The sequence below is a fragment of the Ascaphus truei genome, chromosome 17 (assembly GCF_040206685.1).
Source record: "Ascaphus truei isolate aAscTru1 chromosome 17, aAscTru1.hap1, whole genome shotgun sequence".
NCBI classification, from domain to species: domain Eukaryota; kingdom Metazoa; phylum Chordata; class Amphibia; order Anura; family Ascaphidae; genus Ascaphus; species Ascaphus truei.
Genome location: NC_134499.1, coordinates 33,457,836 through 33,484,499, shown reverse-complemented (window position 1 = coordinate 33,484,499; position 26,664 = coordinate 33,457,836). Strand labels below are relative to the sequence as shown.

Here is a 26,664-nt window from a genome sequence, read left to right as displayed (position 1 = left end):
TCAAGCACAACAAGTTCTGTTTCTTTTCTTACTTTATTTGGGGAAAGTAGCATAAAATACAGTCACTTGTGAAGAGATGTTATGTATGAATAGTGTCTCTCTGTGGGTGCCTTGGTAGCTAAGAGCAGGTGAGAAGATAATCCTACCATACAGGAGTATACAGCAGTGCTCACTCATCCAGAGGTAATGGTGGAAAAGGAAGTGAGGGGCAAGGATCACACTAAAGGTTCAGTGAGACTGCACTAACTGTCAGCAAAAGACAGGGGGGGGAAATGGGAAAGCCCAAAACTAGGAGGACTGGAGAAGTTGCCAGAGCAACCAGGGGTATGACAGACTGGAAGGAAAAAGAGATACATAATGTATCCATTCCGTCTGCACTGAGAGAGAACTGCAAGGAAAGTGACATCCTAGTGCAAGCTAGCAGGGGGGACTGCCAAGGGAAGGGGGGCTGAAACAGAAAAGGCAGACAGGGGTATTTCTGTTCCATGACATGTGCACACACACACGTAAACTCTTACTACCAGAGAGGTACAAATGACACAGAGAGGAAAGGAAGGATGGGAGCAGATGTCATCACCATATGTAACTGACAGCTGCCCCCCGCCCTCCCCCCCCTTGCTCTCCTCCCCCTTCCCCCCTTCCTCTCCTCCCCCTTCCCCCTCTTCCACCACTTCCTCTCCCCCTTCCCCGCCTTCCTCTCCTCCCCCTTCCACCACTTCCTCTCCTCCCTCTTCCACCACTTCCTTTCCTTCCTCTACAACCACTTCCTCTCCTCCCTCTTCCACCACTTCCTTTCCTTCCTCTTCAACCACTTCCTCTCCTCCCTCTTCCTCCTTTTTTCCTTCTTCCTCCCTCCTCCCCTCCCTCTTCCTCCTTTTTCCCTCTTCTCCCCTCCTCCTACCTCTTCCCCCTTCCTCCCTCTTTCTCTTCTCCAAAGCCCTTAGTCTTCTACCCCCTTCATCTTCTCCCGCTTCCCCCCATTTTCTTGTCTCCCTCTTCCACCTTCCTTTTCTCCTTCTTTCCCCCTTTCTTTTGTCCCTATTTCTCTTCTCCCTGTCCCCTTTCCTCTTCTACCTCTCTTCTTCCCCCCCTTTCATCTTCTCCCCCTTCATCTTTTCCCTCTTCTTCTCCTTTCCTTGTCTCCCTCATCCCACCCTTCTCCCCTTCCTCTTCTCCCTCGTTCCCCACTTCCTCTTGTCCCTCCCCTCCCCCTTCCCCCTTTCTCCCCCTTCATCTTCTCCCTCTTCACCCCCCTTTCCTTGTCCCCTCTTTTCTCTTCTTCCTCTTCCCCCCTTTTCTCCCTCTCCTCCCCCTTCCTCTTCTCTGTCTTCTCTCCCCTTCCTCTCCGCCCCCTTCTACCCTCCCCCCTTCTCTTCCTGCCCTATTCCCCCCTCTTCCTCTCATCCTTCCCCCTTCCTCCTACCCTCCCTTCACCCCCTCCCATTCCCTGATCTCCCTCTCTCCTCCCTCCTCTCCCCACCTCACCCCTCCCCATTCCTGTCTCCCTCTCTCCCCCCTTCATGTTCTCCCTCTCTTCCCCCGTTCCCCTCCTCCCTCTCTTCCACCCTTCCTCTCCTCCTTCTCTTCCCCCACCCCTTCCTTTTTTAGCTCTCTCCTCCCATCCTCATCTCCCTCTCTTACCCCTTCCTCCCCCCCCCCCCTTCCTTTCTTCCCGCCTCCCTCCCCCCTTCCTCTCTCTCTCTCTTCTCCATCTCTCCTTCCTCTTTTCCCTCCTCTTCTCCCTCCCCTTCCTCTTCTCCCCTCCCCCTTCCTTTCTCCCCTTCCCTCCTCCCCCCTTCCTCTCTCCCCTCCCCCTTCCTCTCTCCCCTCCCCCCTTCCTCTCTCCCCTCCCCCTTCCTCTCTCCCTCCCCCCTCCTCTCTCCCTCCCCCCCTCCTTTCTCCCTCCCCCCTCCTCTCTCCCTCCCCCCCTCCTCACTCCCTCCCCCTCCTCTCTCCCTCCCACCTTCCTCTCTCTCTCCCCCCTTCCTCTCTCCCTCCCCCCCTTCCTCTCTCCCCCCCCCCCTTCCTCTCTCCCTCCCCCCTTCCTCTCTCTCTCCCCCTTCCTCTTCTCCTTCTCTTTCCCCCCACCTCTTCTCCCATTCCCCCCCACCTCTTCTCCCATTCCCCCCTTCCTCTTATCCCTCTCCTCTCCTTCCTCTTATCCCTCTATCCTCCATTCCTCTAATCCCTCTCTCCCCTCTTCCTCTTCTCCCTCTCCTTCTCACCCCACCACCCTCTTCTCCCCATCCCTCTTCTCCCCCCTCTTTTCCCCTCCCTCTTCTTCCCCCTTCCTCTTCTTCCCCCTTCCTCTCCTCTCTCTTCTTCCCTTACCCTTCCTCTTCTCCCTCTCTCCCACTTACTTCTCTCCCTCTCTCCCCCTGTCCTCTTCTCCCCTCCCCCTCTTCCTTCTCTCCCGCCTTTTTCTTCCTCCTCTCCCCCACTTCCTTTTCTCCCTCCCCCCTCCTCTTCTCACTCTCTCCCCCCTCCCCCTTCCTCTTCTCCCTCTCTCCCACTTACTCCTCTCCCTCTCTCCCCCTTCCTCTTCTCCCTCTCTCCCCCTTCCTCTTCTCCCTCTCTCCCCCTTCCTCTTCTCCCTCTCTCCCTGTCACGGGAGACCAGGTCATTTACACCTTTTTACCAGGATCATGCATTGAGCAAAACGAGTTAATGAAATAAATTCGACATTTATTCAAAGGAAAAGGCAAACAGACAATGTTACACAAACTACAGCAAAAAGACACACTTACTTGGAAATTGGGGTAGAAAAACTATACTTTCCAAGGTGTAGGGGCTTATCAATCCAACGCTTACCCTAAAAAGTCTTGGAACTGAAATCAACCTGCAGTTCCAAACGCCACAGCCCCCCTCTCTCTCCAAAGGGCTGGAGTTCATTTGGTGCTTAGAATCTTAGAGAACTTTGAGAGATCTTCGAGAACCTTGGCGAACTCTCTATAATAATGGGCGCAAGGGGGTTATAATACCTCTGACTTTCATTCAAAAAACACTATAGCCCAATCCAAAGCGTGAGAAATTTCAGAGACAAGCTGGTAGACACAACAGGGTTACCTGGAAATCTGAATGAACCAAGGGGCGTGGGTAATTTGGCACTTCTGACCCTGGTTCCCTCAATGCCACCCGTGGTGACAGGCTACCTCGAGTCTGGTGGGGCAAATGGACATGCAAATAGTGTCCATAGATCTCAGGACGTCGATACGTGTCCTTCCCTCCTGTCCAAATGGTCTTGACACCTTAGACACATCCTCTGTGGCTTTCATCTCCACCATATGAGTAGACACAGTGGCACCCAAGTTGGTAGCCCACTGGCTCACTCAGAACACTGGCTCTGAAAGCCCCAGCTCATCTCTGTGCACAATGAAAAGGAAGGATCCAGCGCTCCACGGATTTTGCAAAAATATCACATTTTATTGCGCCATACATAGTGTATGGCGCAATAAAATTTGATATTTTTGCAAAATCCGTGGAGCGGTGGATCCTTCCTTTTCATTGTCCAAGTGGATCTTTTGACAGGTATCCTTGAACCAGCAGCACCAGTAATACGTTTTGTTTATACATCTTATGGTGTGCAGCACATAACTGTTTATTTGACTATTGCAGCGGTGCGCAATCTGTGGGGCGCGACCCCCAGGGGGGGCGCGAGACTGCCGACGGGGGGCGCGGGGTTTACAGAGGCCCCGCGCGCTTCCCGAAGGCACTTAAATTAAGTGCCGGGGGAGCTGCAGGGCCTCTGTAAACCATACTTACCCGTGGCTCCGGCGGCTTCCTCCCGGCGTCGCCATGGCAACGCGGCGTCAAAATGACGCTGCGAGGTCATGTGACGTCACGTTGCTATGGCTGGTTGGGGGGGGAGTGAGGGGACAGCCGGCAGGGGGGCGCAGGGAAAAAGTTTGCGCCCCCCTGGACTATTGCATCTCTGTGCACAAGCATATGTTTTAAAACACGCAGTTTAATACAATATACACTGTAAGAATATCCCAAGTCTGTGGGTTATGGGAAATACTGTAGAATAAGAAGCAGCACTTTATTTCTTACTAGCCATATTCCCCACATTCTATACAATATACTTAGGGCTGGACTTTTAAAAGTCCCCTCACAACCTTTTAGATGATTGGAGTAGCCCCAGAACCCCTTTACTGGTTCTGGGTGACCTGGACATTTACTGGGTATCCCCATTAACCTAGGGACCCCTTGAATGTTTCAGGGACACCCTCACAATCCCTATGCCCCATTTACTTTTCTTGGCTGTGCCTCACCTTTCCTCTTCTCCCTCTCCCCCCCTTCTTCTCCCTCCCCCTTCCTCTTCTCCCTCTCCCTCCCCCTTCTTCTCCCTCTCCATCCCCCTACTCTCTCTCCCCACTCCACTTCTCCCTCCCACTCCCCTCCCCCCCCTTACACTTCACCCTCCCCCCTTCCACTCTCCCTCCCCCCCTTACACTTCTCCCTCCCCCCTTACACTTCTCCTCCCCCTTCCTCTTCCTCCTCCCCCCTTACTCTCCCCCAACCCTCCCCTCCCCCCCTTCCTCTTCTCCCTCCCCCCCTTCCTCTTCTCCCTCCCCCCCTTCCTCTTCTCCCCCCCTTCCTTTTCTCCCACCCCCTTTCCTCTTCTCCCTCCCCCTTCCTCTTCTCCCTCCCCCTTCCTCTTCTCCCTCCCCCTTCCTCTTCTCCCTTCCTCTTCACACTTCCTATCCCCCTTCCTCTTCTTCCTCCACCTTCCTCTTCTCCCTTCCCCTCCCTCTTCTCCCTCCCCTTCCCTCTTCTCCCTCCCCCCTCCCTCTTCTCCCTCCCCCCTCCCTCTTCTCCCTCCCCCTCCCTCTTCCCCCTTCCCCTCCCTCTCTCCCTCCCCCTCCCTCTTCTCCCTCCCCCCTCCCTCTTCTCCCCCCCCTCCCTCTCTCCCCCCCCTTCCCCTTCTCCCCTCCCCCCCTTCCTTCCTATCCCCCCTAACTCCCTCTCCCCCCTTCCTCCCTCTCCCCCTCCCTCCTCTCCCCCCTCCTCTCCCCCTCCCTCCTCCCTCCCCCTCCTCACCCCCTCCTCTCCCCCCCTCACCCCCCTCCTCCTCTCCCCCCCCTCCTCCCCCCCCCCCTCCTCTCCCCCCCACCTCTCCCCTCCCCCCCCACCTCCCACCCTCCTCACCCCCCACCTCACCCCCCTCACCCCCCACCACCCTCCACCCCCACCCTCCACCCCCCCCCACCCCCCCTCCCCCCCCTCCCCACCCACCCCCCCTCCTCCCCCCCCCCTCCACCACCTCCCCCCCTCCTCCCCCTCCCTCCCCCCCACCACCCTCCACCCCCCCACCTCTCCCCCACCCCACCCCTCCACCCCCACCCACCCCCCACCTCCCCCCACACCCCCCACCCCACCCTCCTCCCCACCCACCCTCCCCACCCCCCTCCCCCCCCCCCCTCCCCTCCCCCCTCCTCCCCACCCTCCCTCCCCCCCCACCCTCCTCCCCCCCTCCACCCACCACCCCCCCCCTCCACACCCCCTCCACCCACCCTCCCCCCCCCCTCCCTCCCCCCACCCCCCTCCCCCCCCTCACCCCCCCCCTCCCACCTCCCCTCCCCACCTCCCCTCCCCCTCCCCCCACCCTCCCCCTCCACCCCCCAACCCCTCCCCCCTCCCCCCCTCCCCACCCTCCCTCCCCCTCCCCCCTCCTCCCCCCCTCCCCTCCCACCACCCTCCTCCCCACCCTCCCCTCCCCCTCCACCCCCCCCTCCCCCTCCTCCCCCCCTCCCCCCTCCCTCCCTCCTCCCCCCCCACCCTCCTCCTCCCCCACCCACCCTCCCTCCCTCCCTCCCCCCCCTCCCACCTCTCCCTCCCTCCCCACCCCCTCCCCCCCTCTCCCTCCCTACTCCACCCCCCCTCCCACCCACCTCTCCCCCCCCTCCCTCCCTCTCTCCCCACCCTCCTCTCCCTGCTCTCCCACCCTCTCTCCCCCCCTCCCTCCTCCCACCTCCTCTCCCCCCTCCCCCTCTCTCCCCCCCCACCTCCCCCCCTCTCCTCCCCCCCCTCCCCCACTCCCCCCTCCTCCCCCCCTTCCCCCCCTCTTACCCACCCTCCCCCCCTCCCCCCCTCTCCTCTCCCTCCTCTCCCCCCCTCCCCCCCTCCCCCCCTCCCCCCCTCCTCTCCCTCCCCCCTCCCCCCTCCTCTCCCCTCCTCCCCCCCTCCTCCCCCTCCCCCCTCCTCCCCCCCTCCTCCCCCCCTCCCCCCTCCCCTCCCCCCTCCCCCCCCTCCTCCCCCCCCTCCTCTCCCTCCTCCCCCCTCCCTCTCCCTCCTCCCCCCCTCCTCTCCCTCCTCCCCTCCCCTCCTCCTCTCCTCCTCCCCCCCCCTCTCCTCCCTCCTCCTCCTCCCACCCCCTCCCCCCCTCCACTCCCTCCTCCCCCCCTCCTCTACCCCCTCCCCACCCTCCCTCCCCCCTCCTCCCCCCCTCCCCCCCTCCTCCCCCTCCCCCCTCCCCCCTCCCCCCCTCCCCCCCTCCCTCCCCCCCTCCCCCCCCCTCCCCTCCACCTCCCCCCTCCCCCCTCCCCCCCCCTCCCCCCCTCCCCCTCCTCCTCCTCTCCTCCTCTCCCTCCTCTCCCCCCTTCCCACCCTCCTCTCCCCCCCTCCTCCCCTCCTCTCCCCCCCTCCCCACCCTCCTCATCTCCCTCCCCTCCTCTCCCCCTCTCCCCCCCTCCTCTCCCCCCTCCTCTCCCCCTCCTCTCCCCCTCCCCCCCCCTCCCTCCCTACTCTCCCCCCCCACCCTCCCCCCCTCCACCCCCTCCCCCCCTCTCTCCCCCCCACCCCCCCCCCCCCTTCCCCCCCCCACCCCCCACCTCTCCCCCCCCTCATCTCCCACCCCTCCACTCCCTCCCCTCCCTCCTCTCCCCCTCCCCCCCCCTCCTCTCCCTCCTCCCCCCCACCCCTCCCTCCTCCCCCCCTCCCCCTCCATCCCTCCTCTCCCCCTCTCCCACCTCTCCCCCCCTCCTCTCCCTCCTCTCCCCCCCCCCTCCCTCCCCTCTCTCCCCCCCCTCCTCTCCCTCCTCCCCCCCTCCCCTCCCTCCTCCCCCCCTCCCCTCCTATCCCTCCTCTCCCCCTCTCCCTCCTCTCCCCCCCCTCCTCTCCCCCTCTCCCCCCCCCTCCCTCCCCACTCTCCCCCCCCTCTCCCCCCCTCCTCTCCCAGCTCTCCCACCCTCTCTCCCCCCCCTCCCTCCCCTCCCTCCCTCCCCTCCCCCCCTCCCTCCCTCCCCCCCTCCCCTCCTCCCCCTCCTCCCCCTCCTCCCCCCCCTCCCCCTCCCTCCCCCCCCTCCCCCCTCCCTCCCCCCCATCTCCCCCCTCCCCCCTCCCTCCCCCCCATCTCCCCCCTCCCCCTCTCCTCCCCCCCTCCCTCCCTACTCTCCTCCCTCCCCCCTCTCCCCCTCTCCCCCCCTCCTCTCCCTGCTCTTCCACCCTCTCTCCTCCTCTCCCTCCTCCGCTCCCTCCTCTCCCTCCTCCCTCCCTCCCCCCCTCCCTCCCCCCCTCCTCTCCCCCCCCTCCTCTCCCTGCTCTTCCACCCTCTCTCCCCTCCTCTCCCTCCTCCGCTCCCTCCTCTCCCTCCTCCCTCCCTCCCCCCTCCCTCCCCCCCTCCTCTCCCCCCTCCCTCCCCCCCTCCTCTCCCCCCTCCTCTCCCTTTTCCCCCCCTCCCCCCTCCTCTCCCCCTCCCCCTCCTCTCCCCCCTCCCCCCTCCCCCCTCCTCTCCCCCTCCCCCCTCCCTCTCCCCCTCCCCCCCTCCTCACCCCCTCCTCTCCTCCTCTCCCCCCTCCTCTCCCTCCTCCCCCCCCCCTCCTCTCCCTCCTCCCCCCCCTCCTCTCCCTCCACCCCCCCCCTCCTCTCCCTCCTCCCCCCCCCCTCCTCTCCCTCCTCCCCCCCTCCTCTCCCTCCTCCCCCCCCCTCCTCCTCCCTCCTCCCCCCCCTCCTCTCCCCTCCTCCCCCTCCTCCCCCTCCTCCCCCCCCTCCTCCCCCTCCTCCCCCCCCTCCTCTCCCTCCTCCCCCCCCCCCTCCCTCCTCCTCCCCCCCCCCCTCCTCTCCCTCCTCCCCCCCCCCCTCCTCTCCCTCCTCCCCCCCCCCTCCTCTCCCTCCTCCCCCCCCCCTCCTCTCCCTCCTCCCCCCCCCCTCCTCTCCCTCCTCCCCCCCCCCTCCTCTCCCTCCTCCCCCCCCCCTCCTCTCCCCTCCCCCCCTCCTCTCCCTCCCTCCCCCCCTCCTCCCCCCCCCTCCTCTCCCTCCTCCCCCCCCTCCTCTCCTCCTCCCCCCTCCTCTCCCTCCTCCCCCCCCTCCTCTCCCTCCTCCCCCCCCTCCTCTCCCTCCTCCCCCCCCCCCTCCTCTCCCCCCCTCCCTCCCCCCCCCCCTCCTCTCCCTCCTCCCCCCCCCTCCTCTCCCTCCTCCCCCCCCCTCCTCTCCCTCCTCCCCCCCTCCTCTCCCTCCTCCCCCCCTCCTCCCCCTCCTCTCCCTCCTCCCCCCCTCCTCTCCCTCCTCCTCCCCCCCTCCTCTCCCTCCTCCCCCCCCCCCTCCTCTCCCTCCTCCCCCCCCCTCCTCTCCCTCCTCCCCCCCTCCTCTCCCTCCTCCCCCCCCTCCTCTCCCTCCTCCCCCCCCTCCTCTCCCTCCTCCCCCCCCTCCTCTCCCTCCTCCTCTCCTCCCTCCTCCCCCCTCCTCTCCTCCCTCCCCCCCCCCTCCTCTCCTCCCTCCCCCCCCCTCCTCTCCCTCCTCCCCCCCCTCCTCTCCCTCCTCCCCCCCCCCTCCTCTCCTCCCTCCTCTCCTCCCTCCTCCCCCCCCTCCTCTCCCTCCTCCCCCCCCTCCTCTCCCTCCTCCCCCCCCTCCTCTCCCCTTCCTCCCCCCCCCCTCCTCTCCCCCCTCCTCTCCCTCCTCCTCTCCCTCCCCCCCCCCCCCTCCTCCTCTCGCTCCTCCCCCCCCCTCCTCTCCCTCCCTCCTCCCCCCCCTCCTCTCCCTCCCTCCTCCCCCCCCTCCTCTCCCTCCCTCCTCTCCCCCCTCCCCCCTCCTCTCCCCCCTCCCCCCTCCTCTCCCCCCTCCCCCCTCCTCTCCCTCCTCCCCCCCCCTCCTCTCCCTCCTCCCCCCCCTCCTCTCCCTCCTCCCCCTCCTCCCCCTCCTCCCCCTCCTCCCCCTCCTCCCCCCCCCTCCTCTCCCTTCTCCCCCCTCCTCTCCCTCCTCCCCCCCTCTCCTCTCCCTCCTCCCCCCCCTCCTCTCCCACCCCCTTTCCCTCCTCTCCCCCCTCCTCTCCCACCCCCTTTCCCTCCTCTCCCCCCCCCCCCCTCCCCTGTCACAGCTCTAGCTCTCTGCTCTTCTTCTAATGCTGGGAGTCCTGGGGGGGAGGTTGGTGGATAGAAGCTGCACAGGGACCAGTTCAGCGGCTGTCACTGCACGGGTGGATCTCACTGAACTGGCTGATGATCTGACTGCACGGGTGGATCTGACTGCACGGGTGGATCTGACTGCACGGGTGGATCTCACTGCTCGGGTGGATCTGACTGCAGCGCTGGATGAGCTGGGAGCGCAGGATATGAGCGGCTCAGGGCTTGGACACCGCAGGGCACATACCGTATGTACAGTGTATACTGGGGCTGTGTGTGTACAGTGTATACTGGGGCTGTGTGTGTACAGTGTATACTGGGGCTGTGTGTGTACAGTGTATACTGGGGGCTGTGTGTGTACAGTGTATACTGGGTCTGTGTGTGTACAGTGTATACTGGGTCTGTGTGTGTGCAGTGTATACTGGGGTCTGTGTGTGTGCAGTGTATACTGGGTCTGTGTGTGTGCAGTGTATACTGGGGCTGTGTGTGTGCAGTGTATACTGGGGCTGTGTGTGTGCAGTGTATACTGGGGCTGTGTGTGTGCAGTGTATACTGGGGCTGTGTGTGTGCTGTGTATACTGGGGCTGTGTGTGTGCAGTGTATACTGGGGCTGTGTGTGTACAGTGTATACTGGGGCTGTACAGTGTATACTGGGGCTGTGTGTGTACAGTGTATACTGGGGCTGTGTGCGTACAGTGTATACTGGGGCTGTGTGTGTGCAGTGTATACTGGGGCTGTGTGTGTGCAGTGTATACTGGGTCTGTGTGTGTGCAGTGTATACTGGGGCTGTGTGTGTGCAGTGTATACTGGGGCTGTGTGTGTGCAGTGTATACTGGGGCTGTGTGTGTACAGTGTATACTGGAGCTGTACAGTGTATACTGGGGCTGTGTGCGTACAGTGTATACTGGGGGCTTTGTGTGTACAGTGTATACTGGGGCTGTGTGTGTACAGTGTATACTGGGGCTGTGTGTGTACAGTGTATACTGGGGCTGTGTGTGTACAGTGTATACTGGGGCTGTGTGTGTACAGTGTATACTGGGGCTGTGTGTGTGCAGTGTATACTGGGACTGTGTGTGTGCTGTGTATACTGGGGCTGTGTATGAGCAGTGTATACTGGGGCTGTGTATGTACTGTGTGTGTGTGTGTGTGTGTGTATGTGCAGTGTATACTGGGGCTGAGTGTGTGCAGTGTATACTGGGGCTGTGTGTGTACAGTGTGTGCAGTGTATGCTGGGTGTGTGTGTGTGTACAGTGTATACTGGGGCTGTGTGTGTACAGTGTATACTGGGGCTGTGTATTTACAGTGTATACTGGGCTGTATATACAGGGTGCAAATGGGTCTGCATATAATGCACAGAAGAAGTCTGAGAGTGCAGTGTGTGTCTGATACACAAAGGTCTATGCTCAGTGATCACTTATATAATGTTATTTTATGCATAGGGGTCTTCTGTATGATACACAGGGTGTCTGTGTCTGTATATGGTGCACAGGGGGGTCTCCTGTATGATGCAAAGTGGATCTCATGTATGATGCACATGGGCTCCTGTATGACCCACAGGGGGTATGTATCTTTATATGATGCATATGGGGGGTCTCCTATATGATGCACATGTGGTATGTATCAGTATATGATGCACAGGGGTGTCCCCTGTATGATGCAATTTGGGTCTGTGTCTGTATATGATGTACAAGGGGCCTTCTGTATGATGCATAGGGGGTATGTGTCTGTATATGATGCACAAGCTGTCTCCTGTATGACGCACAGGGGGTATGTGTCTGTATATGATGCACAGAGGGGTCTCCAATATGATGCACAGGGGTATGTATCAGTATATGATGCACAGGGGTGTCACCTGTATGATGCACAGGGGCTATGTGTCTGGATATGATGCCCCGGAGGTTCTCCTGTATGATGCACAGCAGCTATATGTATGTATATGATGCACAGGTGTCTCCTGTATGATGCATAGCAGCTATATGTATGTATATGATGCACAGGTGTCTCCTGTATGACGCACATGGAATATGTACTGTCTATGATGCACATGGGGTATGTGTGTGTATATGATGCACAGGGGGCCTCCTATACAATGCACAGGGGCTATGTTTCTGTATATGATGCACAGGGGGTCTCCTGTATGATGCGCATGTGTCTGTAGATGATGCACAGGGGGTCTCCTGTATAATGCACATGTGTCTGTATATGATGCACAGGGGGTCTCCTGTATGATGCGCATGTGTCTGTAGATGATGCACAGGGGGTCTCCTGTATAATGCACATGTGTCTGTATATGATACATCATTTGTGTTTAAGTCTCTGCTGTCAGTGTATGTGTGTTACAGTGTGTATGTGTGTTACAGTGTGTATGTCTGTTACACCGTCTCCATCTCAGTGTATGTGTATGTCACTGTGTGTCAGTCTTCGTGTGTGTGTGTGTGTGTGTGTTAATGTGTTGGTGTTTCACACTGTTCTCATAGTGTGTGTTTCTGTATTATATGTCTTTGTCTCAGTATGTATCTGTCAGTCTCCATGTCTCTGTGTGTGTGTGGCATTGTGTCAGTGTGTGTTGTCAGTGTCTCCATGTCATTATTGTGTTATGTTGTCAATATCTCATGTCACTGTGTGTTGTATTTGTATCTCCATAGCGTTGTGTGTGTGCGTGTGCGTGTGCTTGTGCTTGTTAGTGTTTGCATGTCACAATGAGTCCGTTTTACTCCTTCATCACTGCTACCCTGTGGGAGGTAAAGGGTTACTCGTGAATTAGGCGAGCTCCTTGTGACAGTGTAATTTGGGATCCCCAGCTCTCCTAATGGGGGGAGTGTGCGAGAGAATAACAAAGGCCTAATAACCGTCATGTGTCCTGGATCAGACTGGCAGGACCGCACAGCAGGTTCTGCTCTCACAATGTGTGTGTTGTGTCAGTGTATCCATGTTAGTGTATGTGAGTTGTGTTAGTGTCTCCTTGTTAGTGTGTGTGTATGTTGTGTCAGTGTCTCTGTGTGTGTGTTGTGTCAGTGTCTGCATGTTAGCTTGTTTGTGTGCGTGTGATGTGTCAGTGTCTCCAGGTGTCTCCATGTTAGTGTGTGTGTGTGTGTTGTCATTGTCTGCGTGTGTGTGTGATGTGTCAGTGTGTGTGTTGTCTCAGTGTCTACATGTTTGTGTGTGTGTGTGTGTGTGTGATGTGTAAATGTCTGCATGTTAGAGTGTGTGTGTGTGTGTGTGTGTGTGTGTGTGTGTGTGTGTGTGTGTGTGTGTGTGTGTGTGGGATGTGTCAGTGTGGGATGTGTCAGTGTGTCAGTGTGTGTGTGATGTATCAGTGTTTGTGGTGTGTGTGTGTCCTCTGACAGTAATAGGTGGGTCCCCTCTGGTAGTGATAGGGGGGTCCCCTCTGGCAGTGATAGGGGGGTCCCCTCTGGCAGTGATAGGGGAGACCCCTCTGGTAGTGATAGGGGGGCCCTCTGGCAGTGATAGGGGAGCCCTCTCTGGCAGTGATAGGGGAACCCCCTCTGACAGTGATAGGGGGGTCCCCTCTGGTAGTGATAGGGGGGCCCTCTGGCAGTGATAGGGGGGGCCCTCTGGCGGTGATAGAGGAGCCCCCTCAGGCAGTGATAGGTGGGTCCCCTCTGGTAGTGATAGGGGGGTCCTCTGGCAGTGATAGGGGGGGCCCTCTGGCAGTGATAGAGGAGCCCCCTCAGGCAGTGATAGGTGGGTCCCCTCTGGTAGTGATAGGGGGAGCTCCCTCTGGCAGTGATGAGGGAGCCCCCTCTGGCAGTGACAAGGTGGTTCCCTTCTGGCAGTGACAAGGGAGGTCCCCTCTGACAGTGATAGGGGGGTCCCCTCTGGCAGTGACAAGGGGGGTCCCCTCTGGCAGTGACAAGGGGGGTCCCCTCTGGCAGTGACAAGGGGGGTCCGCTCTGGCAGTGACAAGGGGGGTCCCCTCTGGCAGTGATAAGGGGGTCCCCTCTGGCAGTGATAGGGGAGCCCCCTCTGGCAGTGATAGGGGAACCCCCTCTGGCAGTGATAGGGGGTTCCCTCTGGCAGTGATAGGGGGGCCCTCTGGCAGTGATAGGGGAGCCGCCTCTGGCAGTGATAAGGGAGCCCCCTCTGGCAGTGATAGGGGAGCCCCCTCTGGCAGTGATAAGGGGGTCCCCTCTGGCAGTGATAGGGGAGCCCCCTCTGGCAGTGATAGGGGAGCCCCCTCTGGCAGTGATAGGAGTTCCCCCTCTGGCACTGATAGCAAAGCCCCCTCTGGCAGTGATAGGGGAGCCCCCTCAGGCACTGATAGGGGAGCCCCCTCTGGCACTGATAGGGGAGCCCCCTCTGGCACTGATAGGGGAGCCCCCTCTTTATTTTGCTCACTGTGCATCCTGATTGTGGAGCTTCTGTTCTGTGCTACATTGAGGTGGAGTCAGAATGATGTGTTTGTGACTGTGCTGCTAGTGTACTATGTGCTTTGTAGGAACTCTGAGGCACAGCGCATGCTCACGAAGTCTAACCCACAGAGCTAGCACTCTAGCACAGTATGACTCCATTATCCGGGTGAGGTGTCCGGGATGAGGTGCCCGGGCTGAGGTGTCCAGGGTGAGGTGTCCGGGGTGAGGTGTCCGGGGTGAGGTGTCCGGGGTGAGGTGTCCGGGGTGAGGTGCCCGGGGTGAGGTGCCCGGGGTGAGGTGCCCGGGGTGAGGCGTCCGAGATTAGAAAGATGACATGTTACAAATGTTCCTGGTGCCCCTGGTGTAAAATGTTGCAATATATCAGGATATACCCGGCTGAATATGATTGCACACAAATAGCATCTAGCAGCAGAGTATTACACAGATCTAGTATCTGCCTGCAGAACATTGCACCTGGCAGAAAATGCTGTATTTATTATCTATATCTATAATATGTAATTCCCTGAGAAAACCACACAGCCACACAGCCACACAGCCACACAACCACACAGCCACACAGCCACACAGCCACACAACCACACAACCACACAAACCTCTGCGAGTTTATCTAGCTATAAGCAGGTCAGAACAGTGACATGTTTTACAAGAGTGGATGCAGAATGAGGGTACAGTATTACAGGAATAGATAAGGAATGCAGACTGGGCTCTTGACTCTCAGGACCCAGAGGTGGAATATTAAAGGGTCTGGAATAAAACCACTTTCCCCTGATATAAGGCTCTGAATTTGTAGGTAAAATGACCCTCTTCCCCCATTCCCTCTCCCTTCTCCAGGCTCTCACTGCACTACAATAGGGTAATGTTATTATACAGCACAAGCCTACAATGTAACAAGTGCATGATACAATCCTCTGTTACATTATAAGCTAACAGGGGAATGATCCAATACAAGGTAAGCAAGCACTGTAACAAGGTAATAAAAGCAGCCGCGGTCCTCTAACAAGGGAGCACTCTGATACTGTGTTCCATTACAAGCAAATAACACAATGACACGCAGGATACAGGACCCTAACAGGATAATGATGCAATAACATCCCAAGAGATGGTCCCAATAAATAGTCTGGATTCCTATGGGCTGCATATCAGTGAGACCTCCCCCCCCCCCCCCCATTGCTACCATCGCAGTGTAGGCTCAGGGCATGACAGCAGAGTGTGTGCAGAGAGAGGGTGGGGGATTATTTCATTACCAGAATCATGGGCATCCAAGAACACATGTAGAGTTGGGTTACCTTCCTGTGGCAATTCACAAGAACGTTTGCTTTTAGAAATACAGTTGACTACACTTGCCTGGAGAAGGGACACTGGTGGTGCTGAGATCTTGCAACATCTATTAAAATGAATCATCTTTACCCTTATATTGGTTTTTATTATTTCATGATAAACGGTCTTCATTATAACAATGAACCTTTTTGGACAGTAAGACATCTTTTGCTCTAGATAAGGCCTTCTCTAATGGAGCCCTGAGAGAGGCATGGGTTTCCTGCGGATGGCCTCATGGTACTGAATCTAGCTTTGGGATAATTTCATATCTACTTATAGAAATAATAACAATAAACAAATCGAGGATCAGGGGAAGAAGGGTGGTGGGGGTCGGGTGAGGAGGAGGAGGAGGAGGGGGGGGGTTGTGATTCCCACACATATTTCACCCCTTGCTAATCATGGAGTCACTTTAATTCCTCCAGCAAAGCTGTCCTGGTACAATTCCATCCAATAAAACAAGTCTCATCCATGCACCTATAAATACAACACAATGAGACCAGCTCCCCGGGGTCGGCCCTGCAGGAATATTTTCAAGTAAATCTGTCCAAGTCATAAATTGCATTTAACCCGCAGCACAAATCAGTAGATTTAAAAAAAATAAATAACATGAGATGGAAGAAAGCACAAGCAGAGAGGGTGGAGGTGACCATACGAGCAGAGAGAGGAGGGGGGCAGGAGCAAGAACAAGAGAGGGGAGGGGGGTACGTGGAGACGTTTTTATGGCCTGATTTGCTCTTGTGCTGTTTTTCTGTCTTTTGTCCACGGTCGTTTCCCATTTAGGGATCAATAATGTAAGTGTGACATGACTGCGCTGCTCACCCCTCTCTCCTCCAGCAGGTCACGCTCATTCCGTGTCTTGCACCCTTTAATCTGAGAACATGTGTTCCTGTTGCTAAACAACCTGGTAAATCAGCCAAGCAAAGTCCTAAACTCGGCGTGATTACACCTGCAATGTCTCCTCTCCTGTGACGAGCCCCCCCCCCCCCCCCCATTTATTCCCCCCCCCCCCCATTTATTTACACTTCAATGTTGAGAAAATCTCATATTTGATGGCAGATAAAGCTATAGGAAATGAGAATAATTGCTTGGAATGATTGGGAGGTTTCCTGTGTGTGGTGCAGTGATGTTGCATTGTGTGTTGTCTATGTGTTTGTGTGTCTGTGTTTTACAGAATGTACATCTTAACAAGATCCTTTTTTGGTCTGGAGATCTACATGTAAGGGCTAATTATTTGCACGTTGAAGTGACCATTTGCCATTATCTGTTGGAATCTCCCATTTCATCGGAGAACGGCCACTTAGGCGTGTAAAAAATGACCCCCCGGGATAAAATAACCCCCCATTCTTCTGTAGAAAGAGGTATACTGATCCGGTCTTTCCAATTCATATATTCACACGTATTCACATGCATATGGATGCGCACTTTCACACAAACGGATTCACACATGCATTGACACACACGCATTCACACACACGCATACACGTACACACATTCCCACAAACACACACACAAATTAATGCAAACACACACATTCACACATTCATACACACTCTCACTCATGCATTCACACACACACACACACACACACACACACATTCACACGTTCCCACAAACTCTCACACAAACACACGTACACACATTACCACAAACACACACAAATTCATGCAAACACACACATTCATACACACTCTCACTCACGCATTCACACACACACACACACATTCACACGTTTCCACAAACTCTCACACAAACACACCTACATACATTCCCACAAACACACACAGACATTCCCACTCGCACACACGCATTCACACACACGGACGCATTCACACTCTCACGCACGCATTCACACTCACACATGCACGCACGCATTCACACACACACACATTCACACGTTCCCACAAACTCTCACACAAACACACGTACACACATTACCACAAACACACACACAAATTCATGCAAACACACACATTCACACATTCATACACACTCTCACTAATGCATTCACACACACACACATTCACACGGTCCCACAAACTCTCACACAAACACACGTACACACATTCCCACAAACACACACACAAATTCATGCAAACACACACATTCACACATTCATACACACTCTCACTCATGCATTCACACACACACACACACACACACACACATTCACACGTTCCCACAAACTCTCACACAAACACACGTACACACATTCCCACAAACACACATACAAATTCATGCAAACACACATATTCACACATTCATACACACTCTCACTCATGCAGTCACACACACACACACACACACACACACACACACACACACACACACACACACACACACACACACACACACACACACATTCACACGTTCCCACAAACTCTCACACAAACACACGTACACACATTCCCACAAACACACACACATTCACACATTCATACACACTCTCACTCACGCATTCACACACACACACATTCACACGTTTCCACAAACTCTCACACAAACACACCTACACACATTCCCACAAACACACACAGACATTCACACTCACACACGCACAAATTCACACACACACACACACGGGCACATTCACACTCTCACGCACGCATTCACACTCACGCATTGACACAAGCACTCACACACACATCCCCCTAAATTAAGTTTCTGTCTCATTGTTCTGCAAACAGAAATGCCCCTAGAAAGTCCTTCTTCAGGATTCAACCTGGGGGCAACTTTGCAGAGAGACGCTCTCAGAGCAGAGATTGATCCTGGACAGGACATGCCGGAGCTCCCCCAGGGATCAGTGTCACTTGGTAACTGTAATTGTCATCCCTGCCATGCAGCCCAGGGGATGGAGGAACATGTCACTTGTCCCCAGCAGCCTTCTCCGGCTCTTCCCTAAGTGGTATTTGCCCACTCCCGCAGTGTGTTAATTCTAGAGATGCAGATCTGATCTCTCTCAAAGACTCTCACGTTCCCAGCAGAGATGCTAACAAATGGCGAAGTCTTAAATATCAATTGATTTGGGGATCTTTTAACCTTGCATCAATACGAAGGGTTTGTAATATGTCAAACAGAGGATGTGAGGATGTGTGTGGAGATCAGTACTGGAATAGCAGGGGGTCTGCAGGATGGTGCGAGGACCAGTTACTCAGCACTGGAATAGCAGGGCATGAGTGTGAGGCAGTGACATAGCTGTGTTTGTAGGGGTCTGTATTGGAGGTGCAGAGGGGGCTGCAGGGTTAGCGAGGCTGATTGTCCTTACACGTGCTCTCTGGTGCAGGGTTATAAATTCGCTGTCCGTCTCTCATAGATAAAAGCGTTAACTTGGCGCAGCGCAGATCTGCCTGCACTCAGCGGCTGGAGAGAGGCGTCTGACCCCGGAAAGTGAGGATGAGGTTACTATGGAAACTGCTGGCATTTCACTCATTCATGCTGTGCCTTGCAGGTAAAGTGTCATTTCAAAGTTTGTGATGTAAAAATACCTTAGTGTAAGTGATTCCTCCGTTCAGCAAAGAGAAGCAGAGCCCACTCAGCTGTGCCTTATTAGGGGGGACGTGTATTTCCCCTTCACTGACACCAAGCTCTGATCTCCCCATGTTACAGCCTCACTGACACCAAGCTCTGATCTCCCCATGTTACACCCTCACAGCCCCTCACTGACACCAAGCTCTGACCTCCCCATGTTACACCCTCACAGGCCCCTCACTGACACCAAGCTCTGATCTCCCCATGTTACATCCTCACAGGCCCCTCACTGACACCAAGCTCTGATCTCCCCATGTTACACCCTCACAGGCCCCTCACTGACACCAAGCTCTGATCTCCCCATGTTACAGCCTCACAGGCCCCTCACTGACACCAAGCTCTGATCTCCCCATGTTACAGCCTCACAGGCCCCTCACTGACACCAAGCTCTGATCTCCCCATGTTACACCCTCACAGGCCCCTCACTGACACCAAGCTCTGATCTCCCCATGTTACAGCCTCACAGGCCCCTCACTGACACCAAGCTCTGATCTCCCCATGTTACACCCTCACAGGCTCCTCACTGACACCAAGCTCTGATCTCCCCATGTTACATCCTCACAGGCCCCTCACTGACACCAAGCTCTGATCTCCCCATGTTACAGCCTCACAGGCCCCTCACTGACACCAAGCTCTGATCTCCCCATGTTACAGCCTCACAGGCCCCTCACTGACACCAAGCTCTGATCTCCCCATGTTACACCCTCACAGGCTCCTCACTGACACCAAGCTCTGATCTCCCCATGTTACAGCCTCACTGACACCAAGCTCTGATCTCCCCATGTTACAGCCTCACTGACACCAAGCTCTGATCTCCCCATGTTACAGCCTCACAGGCTCCTCACTGACACAAAGCTCTGATCTCCACATGTTACACCCTCACAGGCCCCTCACTGACACCAAGCTCTGAGCTCCCCATGTTACACCCTCACAGGCCCTTCACTGACACCAAGCTCTGATCTCCCCATGTTACACCCTCACAGGCTCCTCACTGACACCAAGCTCTGATCTCCCCATGTTACACCCTCACAGGCTCCTCACTGACACCAAGCTCTGATCTCCCCATGTTACACCCTCACAGGCCCCTCACTGACACCAAGCTCTGATCTCCCCATGTTACACCCTCACAGGCTCCTCACTGACACCAAGCTCTGATCTCCCCATGTTACACCCTCACAGGCCCCTCACTGACACCAAGCTCTGATCTCCCCATGTTACAGCCTCACAGGCCTCTCACTGACACCAAGCTCTGAGCTCCCCATGTTACACCCTCACAGGCCCCTCACTGACACCAAGCTCTGATCTCCCCATGTTACACCCTCACAGGCCCCTCACTGACACCAAGCTCTGATCTCCCCATGTTACACCCTCACAGGCCCCTCACTGACACCAAGCTCTGAGCTCCCCATGTTACACCCTCACAGGCCCCTCACTGACACCAAGCTCTGATCTCCCCATGTTACACCCTCACAGGCCCCTCACTGACACCAAGCTCTGATCTCCCCATGTTACACCCTCACAGGCCCCTCACTGACACCAAGCTCTGATCTCCCCATGTTACACCCTCACAGGCCCCTCACTGACACCAAGCTCTGAGCTCCCCATGTTACACCCTCACAGGCCTCTCACTGACACCAAGCTCTGATCTCCCCATGTTACACCCTCACAGGCCCCTCACTGACACCAAGCTCTGAGCTCCCCATGTTACACCCTCACAGGCCTCTCACTGACACCAAGCTCTGAGCTCCCCATGTTACACCCTCACAGGCCCCTCACTGACACCAAGCTCTGATCTCCCCATGTTACAGCCTCACAGGCCCCTCACTGACACCAAGCTCTGATCTCCCCATGTTACACCCTCACAGGCCCCTCACTGACACCAAGCTCTGATCTCCCCATGTTACATCCTCACAGGCCTCTCACTGACACCAAGCTCTGAGCTTCCCATGTTACACCCTCACAGGCCTCTCACTGACACCAAGCTCTGAGCTCCCCATGTTACACCCTCACAGGCCTCTCACTGACACCAAGCTCTGATCTCCCCATGTTACACCCTCACAGGCTCATCACTGACACCAAGCTCTGATCTCCCCATGTTACACCCTCACAGGCTCCTCACTGACACCAAGCTCTGATCTCCCCATGTTACACCCTCACAGGCTCCTCACTGACACCAAGCTCTGATCTCCACATGTTACACCCTCACAGGCCCCTCACTGACACCAAGCTCTGATCTCCCCATGTTACACCCTCACAGGCTCCTCACTGACACCAAGCTCTGATCTCCCCATGTTACACCCTCACAGGCCCCTCACTGACACCAAGCTCTGATCTCCCCATGTTACACCCTCACAGCCCCTCACTGACACCAAGCTCTGACCTCCCCATGTTACACCCTCACAGGCCCCTCACTGACACCAAGCTCTGATCTCCCCATGTTACATCCTCACAGGCCTCTCACTGACACCAAGCTCTGATCTCCCCATGTTACATCCTCACAGGCCCCTCACTGACACCAAGCTCTGATCTCCCCATGTTACACCCTCACAGGCCCCTCACTGACACCAAGCTCTGATCTCCCCATGTTACATCCTCACAGGCCTCTCACTGACACCAAGCTCTGATCTCCCCATGTTACATCCTCACAGGCTCCTCACTGACACCAAGCTCTGATCTCCCCATGTTACACCCTCACAGGCTCCTCACTGACACCAAGCTCTGATCTCCCCATGTTACACCCTCACAGCCCCTCACTGACACCAAGCTCTGATCTCCCCATGTTACATCCTCACAGGCCCCTCACTGACACCAAGCTCTGATCTCCCCATGTTACACCCTCACAGGCTCCTCACTGACACCAAGCTCTGATCTCCCCATGTTACACCCTCACAGGCCCCTCACTGACACCAAGCTCTGATCTCCCCATGTTACAGCCTCACAGGCCTCTCACTGACACCAAGCTCTGATCTCCCCATGTTACACCCTCACAGGCCCTTCACTGACACCAAGCTCTGATCTCCCCATGTTACACCCTCACAGGCCCTTCACTGACACCAAGCTCTGATCTCCCCATGTTACAGCCTCACAGGCCCCTCACTGACACCAAGCTCTGAGCTCCCCATGTTACACCCTCACAGGCCTCTCACTGACACCAAGCTCTGATCTCCCCATGTTACACCCTCACAGGCCCCTCACTGACACCATGCTCTGATCTCCCCATGTTACACCCTCACAGGCCCCTCACTGACACCAAGCTCTGATCTTCCCATGTTACATCCTCACAGGCTTCTCACTGACACCAAGCTCTGAGCTCCCCATGTTATAGCCTCACAGGCTCCTCACTGACACCAAGCTCTGATCTCCCCATGTTACACCCTCACAGGCTCCTCACTGACACCAAGCTCTGAGCTCCCCATGTTACAGCCTCACAGGCTCCTCACTGACACCAAGCTCTGATCTCCCCATGTTACACCCTCACAGGCCCTTCACTGACACCAAGCTCTGATCTCCCCATGTTACACCCTCACAGGCCCCTCACTGACACCAAGCTCTGATCTCCCCATGTTACATCCTCACAGGCCTCTCACTGACACCAAGCTCTGATCTCCCCATGTTACATCCTCACAGGCCCCTCACTGACACCAAGCTCTGATCTCCCCATGTTACACCCTCACAGGCCCCTCACTGACACCAAGCTCTGATCTCCCCATGTTACATCCTCACAGGCCTCTCACTCACACCAAGCTCTGATCTCCCCATGTTACATCCTCACAGGCTCCTCACTGACACCAAGCTCTGATCTCCCCATGTTACACCCTCACAGGCCCCTCACTGACACCAAGCTCTGATCTCCCCATGTTACATCCTCACAGGCCTCTCACTCACACCAAGCTCTGATCTCCCCATGTTACATCCTCACAGGCTCCTCACTGACACCAAGCTCTGATCTCCCCATGTTACACCCTCACAGCCCCTCACTGACACCAAGCTCTGACCTCCCCATGTTACACCCTCACAGGCCCCTCACTGACACCAAGCTCTGATCTCCCCATGTTACATCCTCACAGGCCTCTCACTGACACCAAGCTCTGATCTCCCCATGTTACATCCTCACAGGCCCCTCACTGACACCAAGCTCTGATCTCCCCATGTTACACCCTCACAGGCTCCTCACTGACACCAAGCTCTGATCTCCCCATGTTACACCCTCACAGGCCCCTCACTGACACCAAGCTCTGATCTCCCCATGTTACAGCCTCACAGGCCTCTCACTGACACCAAGCTCTGATCTCCCCATGTTACACCCTCACAGGCCCTTCACTGACACCAAGCTCTGATCTCCCCATGTTACACCCTCACAGGCCCTTCACTGACACCAAGCTCTGATCTCCCCATGTTACAGCCTCACAGGCCCCTCACTGACACCAAGCTCTGAGCTCTCCATGTTACACCCTCACAGGCCTCTCACTGACACCAAGCTCTGATCTCCCCATGTTACACCCTCACAGGCCCCTCACTGACACCAAGCTCTGATCTCCCCATGTTACACCCTCACAGGCCCCTCACTGACACCAAGCTCTGGTCTCCCCATGTTACATCCTCACAGGCTTCTCACTGACACCAAGCTCTGAGCTCCCCATGTTACAGCCTCACAGGCTCCTCACTGACACCAAGCTCTGATCTCCCCATGTTACACCCTCACAGGCTCCTCACTGACACCAAGCTCTGATCTCCGCATGTTACACCCTCACAGGCCCTTCACTGACACCAAGCTCTGATCTCCCCATGTTACACCCTCACAGGCCCCTCACTGACACCAAGCTCTGATCTCCCCATGTTACATCCTCACAGGCTTCTCACTGACACCAAGCTCTGAGCTCCCCATGTTACATCCTCACAGGCTCCTCACTGACACCAAGCTCTGATCTCCCCATGTTCCATCCTCACAGGCCTCTCACTGACACCAAGCTCTGATCTCTCCATGTTACACCCTCACAGGCCTCTCACTGACACCAAGCTCTGAGCTCCCCACGTTACACCCTCACAGGCCCCTCACTGACACCAAGCTCTGAGCTCCCCATGTTACACCCTCACAGGCCCCTCACTGACACCAAGCTCTGATCTCCCCATGTTACACCCTCACTAACACCAAGCTCTGATCTCCCCATGTTACAGCCTCACAGGCTCCTCACTGACACCAAGCTCTGATCTCCCCATGTTACAGCCTCACAGACCCCTCACTGACACCAAGCTCTGAGCTCCCCATGTTACACCCTCACAGGCCTCTCACTGACACCAAGCTCTGATTTCCCCATGTTACACCCTCATAGGCCTCTCACTGACACCAAGCTCTGATCTCCCCATGTAACACCCTCACAGGCCCCTCACTGACACCAAGCTCTGATCTCCCCATGTTACACCCTCACAGGCTCCTCACTGACACCAAGCTCTGATCTCCCCATGTTACAGCCTCACAGGCTCCTAACTGACACCAAGCTCTGATCTCCCCATGTTACACCCTCACAGGCCCCTCACTGACACCAAGCTCTGATCTCCCCATGTTACACCCTCACAGGCCCCTCACTGACACCAAGCTCTGATCTCCCCATGTTACAGCCTCACAGGCCCCTCACTGACACAAAGCTCTGATCTCCCCATGTTACACCCTCACAGGCTCCTCACTGACACCAAGCTCTGATCTCCCCATGTTACACCCTCACAGGCCCCTCACTGACACCAAGCTCTGATCTCCCCATGTTACACCCTCACAGGCCCCTCACTGACACCAAGCTCTGATCTCCCCATGTTACACCCTCACACACCCCTCACTGACACCAAGCTCTGATCACCCAATGTTACAGCCTCACAGGTTCCTCACTGACACCAAGCTCTGATCGCCCCATGTTACACCCTCACTAGCCCCTCACTGACACCAAGCTCTGATCTCCCCATATTACACCCTCACATGCCCCTCACTGACACCAAGCTCTGATCTCCCCATGTTACACCCTCACAGGCTCCTCACTGACACCAAGCTCTGATCTCCCCATATTACACCCTCACAGGCTCCTCACTGACACCAAGCTCTGAGCTGCCCATGTTACACCCTCACAGGCTCCTCACTGACACCAAGCTCTGATCTCCCCATGTTACACCCTCACAGGAGGCCCCTTACTGACACCAAGCTCTGATCTCCCCATGTTACACCCACACAGGCCCTCACTGACACCAAGCTCTGATCTCCCCATGTTACACCCTCACAGGCTCCTCACTGACACCAAGCTCTGATCTCCCCATGTTACACCCTCACAGGCCTCTCACTGACACCAAGCTCTGATCTCCCCATGTTACACCCTCACAGGCCTCTCACTGACACCAAGCTCTGATCTCCCCATGTTACACCCTCACAGGCCCCTCACTGACACCAAGCTCTGATCTCCCCATGTTATACCCTCACAGGCCCCTCACTGACACCAAGCTCTGATCTCCCCATGTTACATCCTCACAGGCTCCTCACTGACACCAAGCTCTGATCTCCCCATGTTACATCCTCACAGGCCCCTTCACTGACACCAAGCTCTGATCTCCCCATGTTACACCCTCACAGGCCCCTCACTGACACCAAGCTCTGATCTCCCCATGTTACACCCTCACAGGCCCCTCACTGACACCAAGCTCTGATCTCCCCATGTTACACCCTCACAGGCTCCTCACTGACACCAAGCTCTGATGTCCCCATGTTACACCCTCACAGGCCCCTCACTGACACCAAGCTCTGATCTCCCCATGTTACACCCTCACAGGCCCTCACTGACACCAAGCTCTGATCTCCCCATGTTACAGCCTCACAGGCCCCTCACTGACACAAAGCTCTGATCTCCCCATGTTACACCCTCACAGGCTCCTCACTGACACCAAGCTCTGATCTCCCCATGTTACACCCTCACAGGCCCCTCACTGACACCAAGCTCTGATCTCCCCATGTTACACCCTCACAGGCCCCTCACTGACACCAAGCTCTGATCTCCCCATGTTACACCCTCACACACCCCTCACTGACACCAAGCTCTGATCACCCCATGTTACAGCCTCACAGGTTCCTCACTGACACCAAGCTCTGATCGCCCCATGTTACACCCTCACTAGCCCCTCACTGACACCAAGCTCTGATCTCCCCATATTACACCCTCACATGCCCCTCACTGACACCAAGCTCTGATCTCCCCATGTTACACCCTCACAGGCTCCTCACTGACACCAAGCTCTGATCTCCCCATATTACACCCTCACAGGCTCCTCACTGACACCAAGCTCTGAGCTGCCCATGTTACACCCTCACAGGCTCCTCACTGACACCAAGCTCTGATCTCCCCATGTTACACCCTCACAGGCTCCTCACTGACAATAAGCTCTGATCTCCCCATGTTACACCCTCACAGGAGGCCCCTTACTGACACCAAGCTCTGATCTCCCCATGTTACACCCACACAGGCCCTCACTGACACCAAGCTCTGATCTCCCCATGTTACACCCTCACAGGCTCCTCACTGACACCAAGCTCTGATCTCCCCATGTTACACCCTCACAGGCCTCTCACTGACACCAAGCTCTGATCTCCCCATGTTACACCCTCACAGGCCTCTCACTGACACCAAGCTCTGATCTCCCCATGTTACACCCTCACAGGCCCCTCACTGACACCAAGCTCTGATCTCCCCATGTTATACCCTCACAGGCCCCTCACTGACACCAAGCTCTGATCTCCCCATGTTACATCCTCACAGGCTCCTCACTGACACCAAGCTCTGATCTCCCCATGTTACATCCTCACAGGCCCCTTCACTGACACCAAGCTCTGATCTCCCCATGTTACACCCTCACAGGCCCCTCACTGACACCAAGCTCTGATCTCCCCATGTTACACCCTCACAGGCCTCTCACTGACACCAAGCTCTGATCTCCCCATGTTACACCCTCACAGGCTCCTCACTGACACCAAGCTCTGATGTCCCCATGTTACACCCTCACAGGCCCCTCACTGACACCAAGCTCTGATCTCCCCATGTTACACCCTCACAGGCCCTCACTGACAC

At 56.6% G+C, this 26,664-nt stretch overlaps 1 protein-coding gene across 4 annotated transcripts in view; it reads left to right on the top strand.

Moving 5' to 3' along the window:
• LOC142468302 (contactin-4-like) overlaps positions 1 to 26,664 on the top strand; it is a 115,856-nt gene that overhangs the window by 36,540 nt on the left and 52,652 nt on the right. For 3 of the 4 annotated variants that reach the window (XM_075574717.1, XM_075574715.1, XM_075574718.1), the window contains exons 1-2: positions 9,331 to 9,583; positions 18,357 to 18,491. In XM_075574717.1, coding sequence (XP_075430832.1) covers positions 18,437 to 18,491 — 55 coding nt within the window. In that variant the 5' untranslated portion in view covers positions 9,331 to 9,583; positions 18,357 to 18,436. Of the gene's footprint in view, positions 1 to 9,330; positions 9,584 to 18,356; positions 18,492 to 26,664 lie in introns of those variants that run through there. The other variant, XM_075574716.1, reaches the window with a different exon arrangement.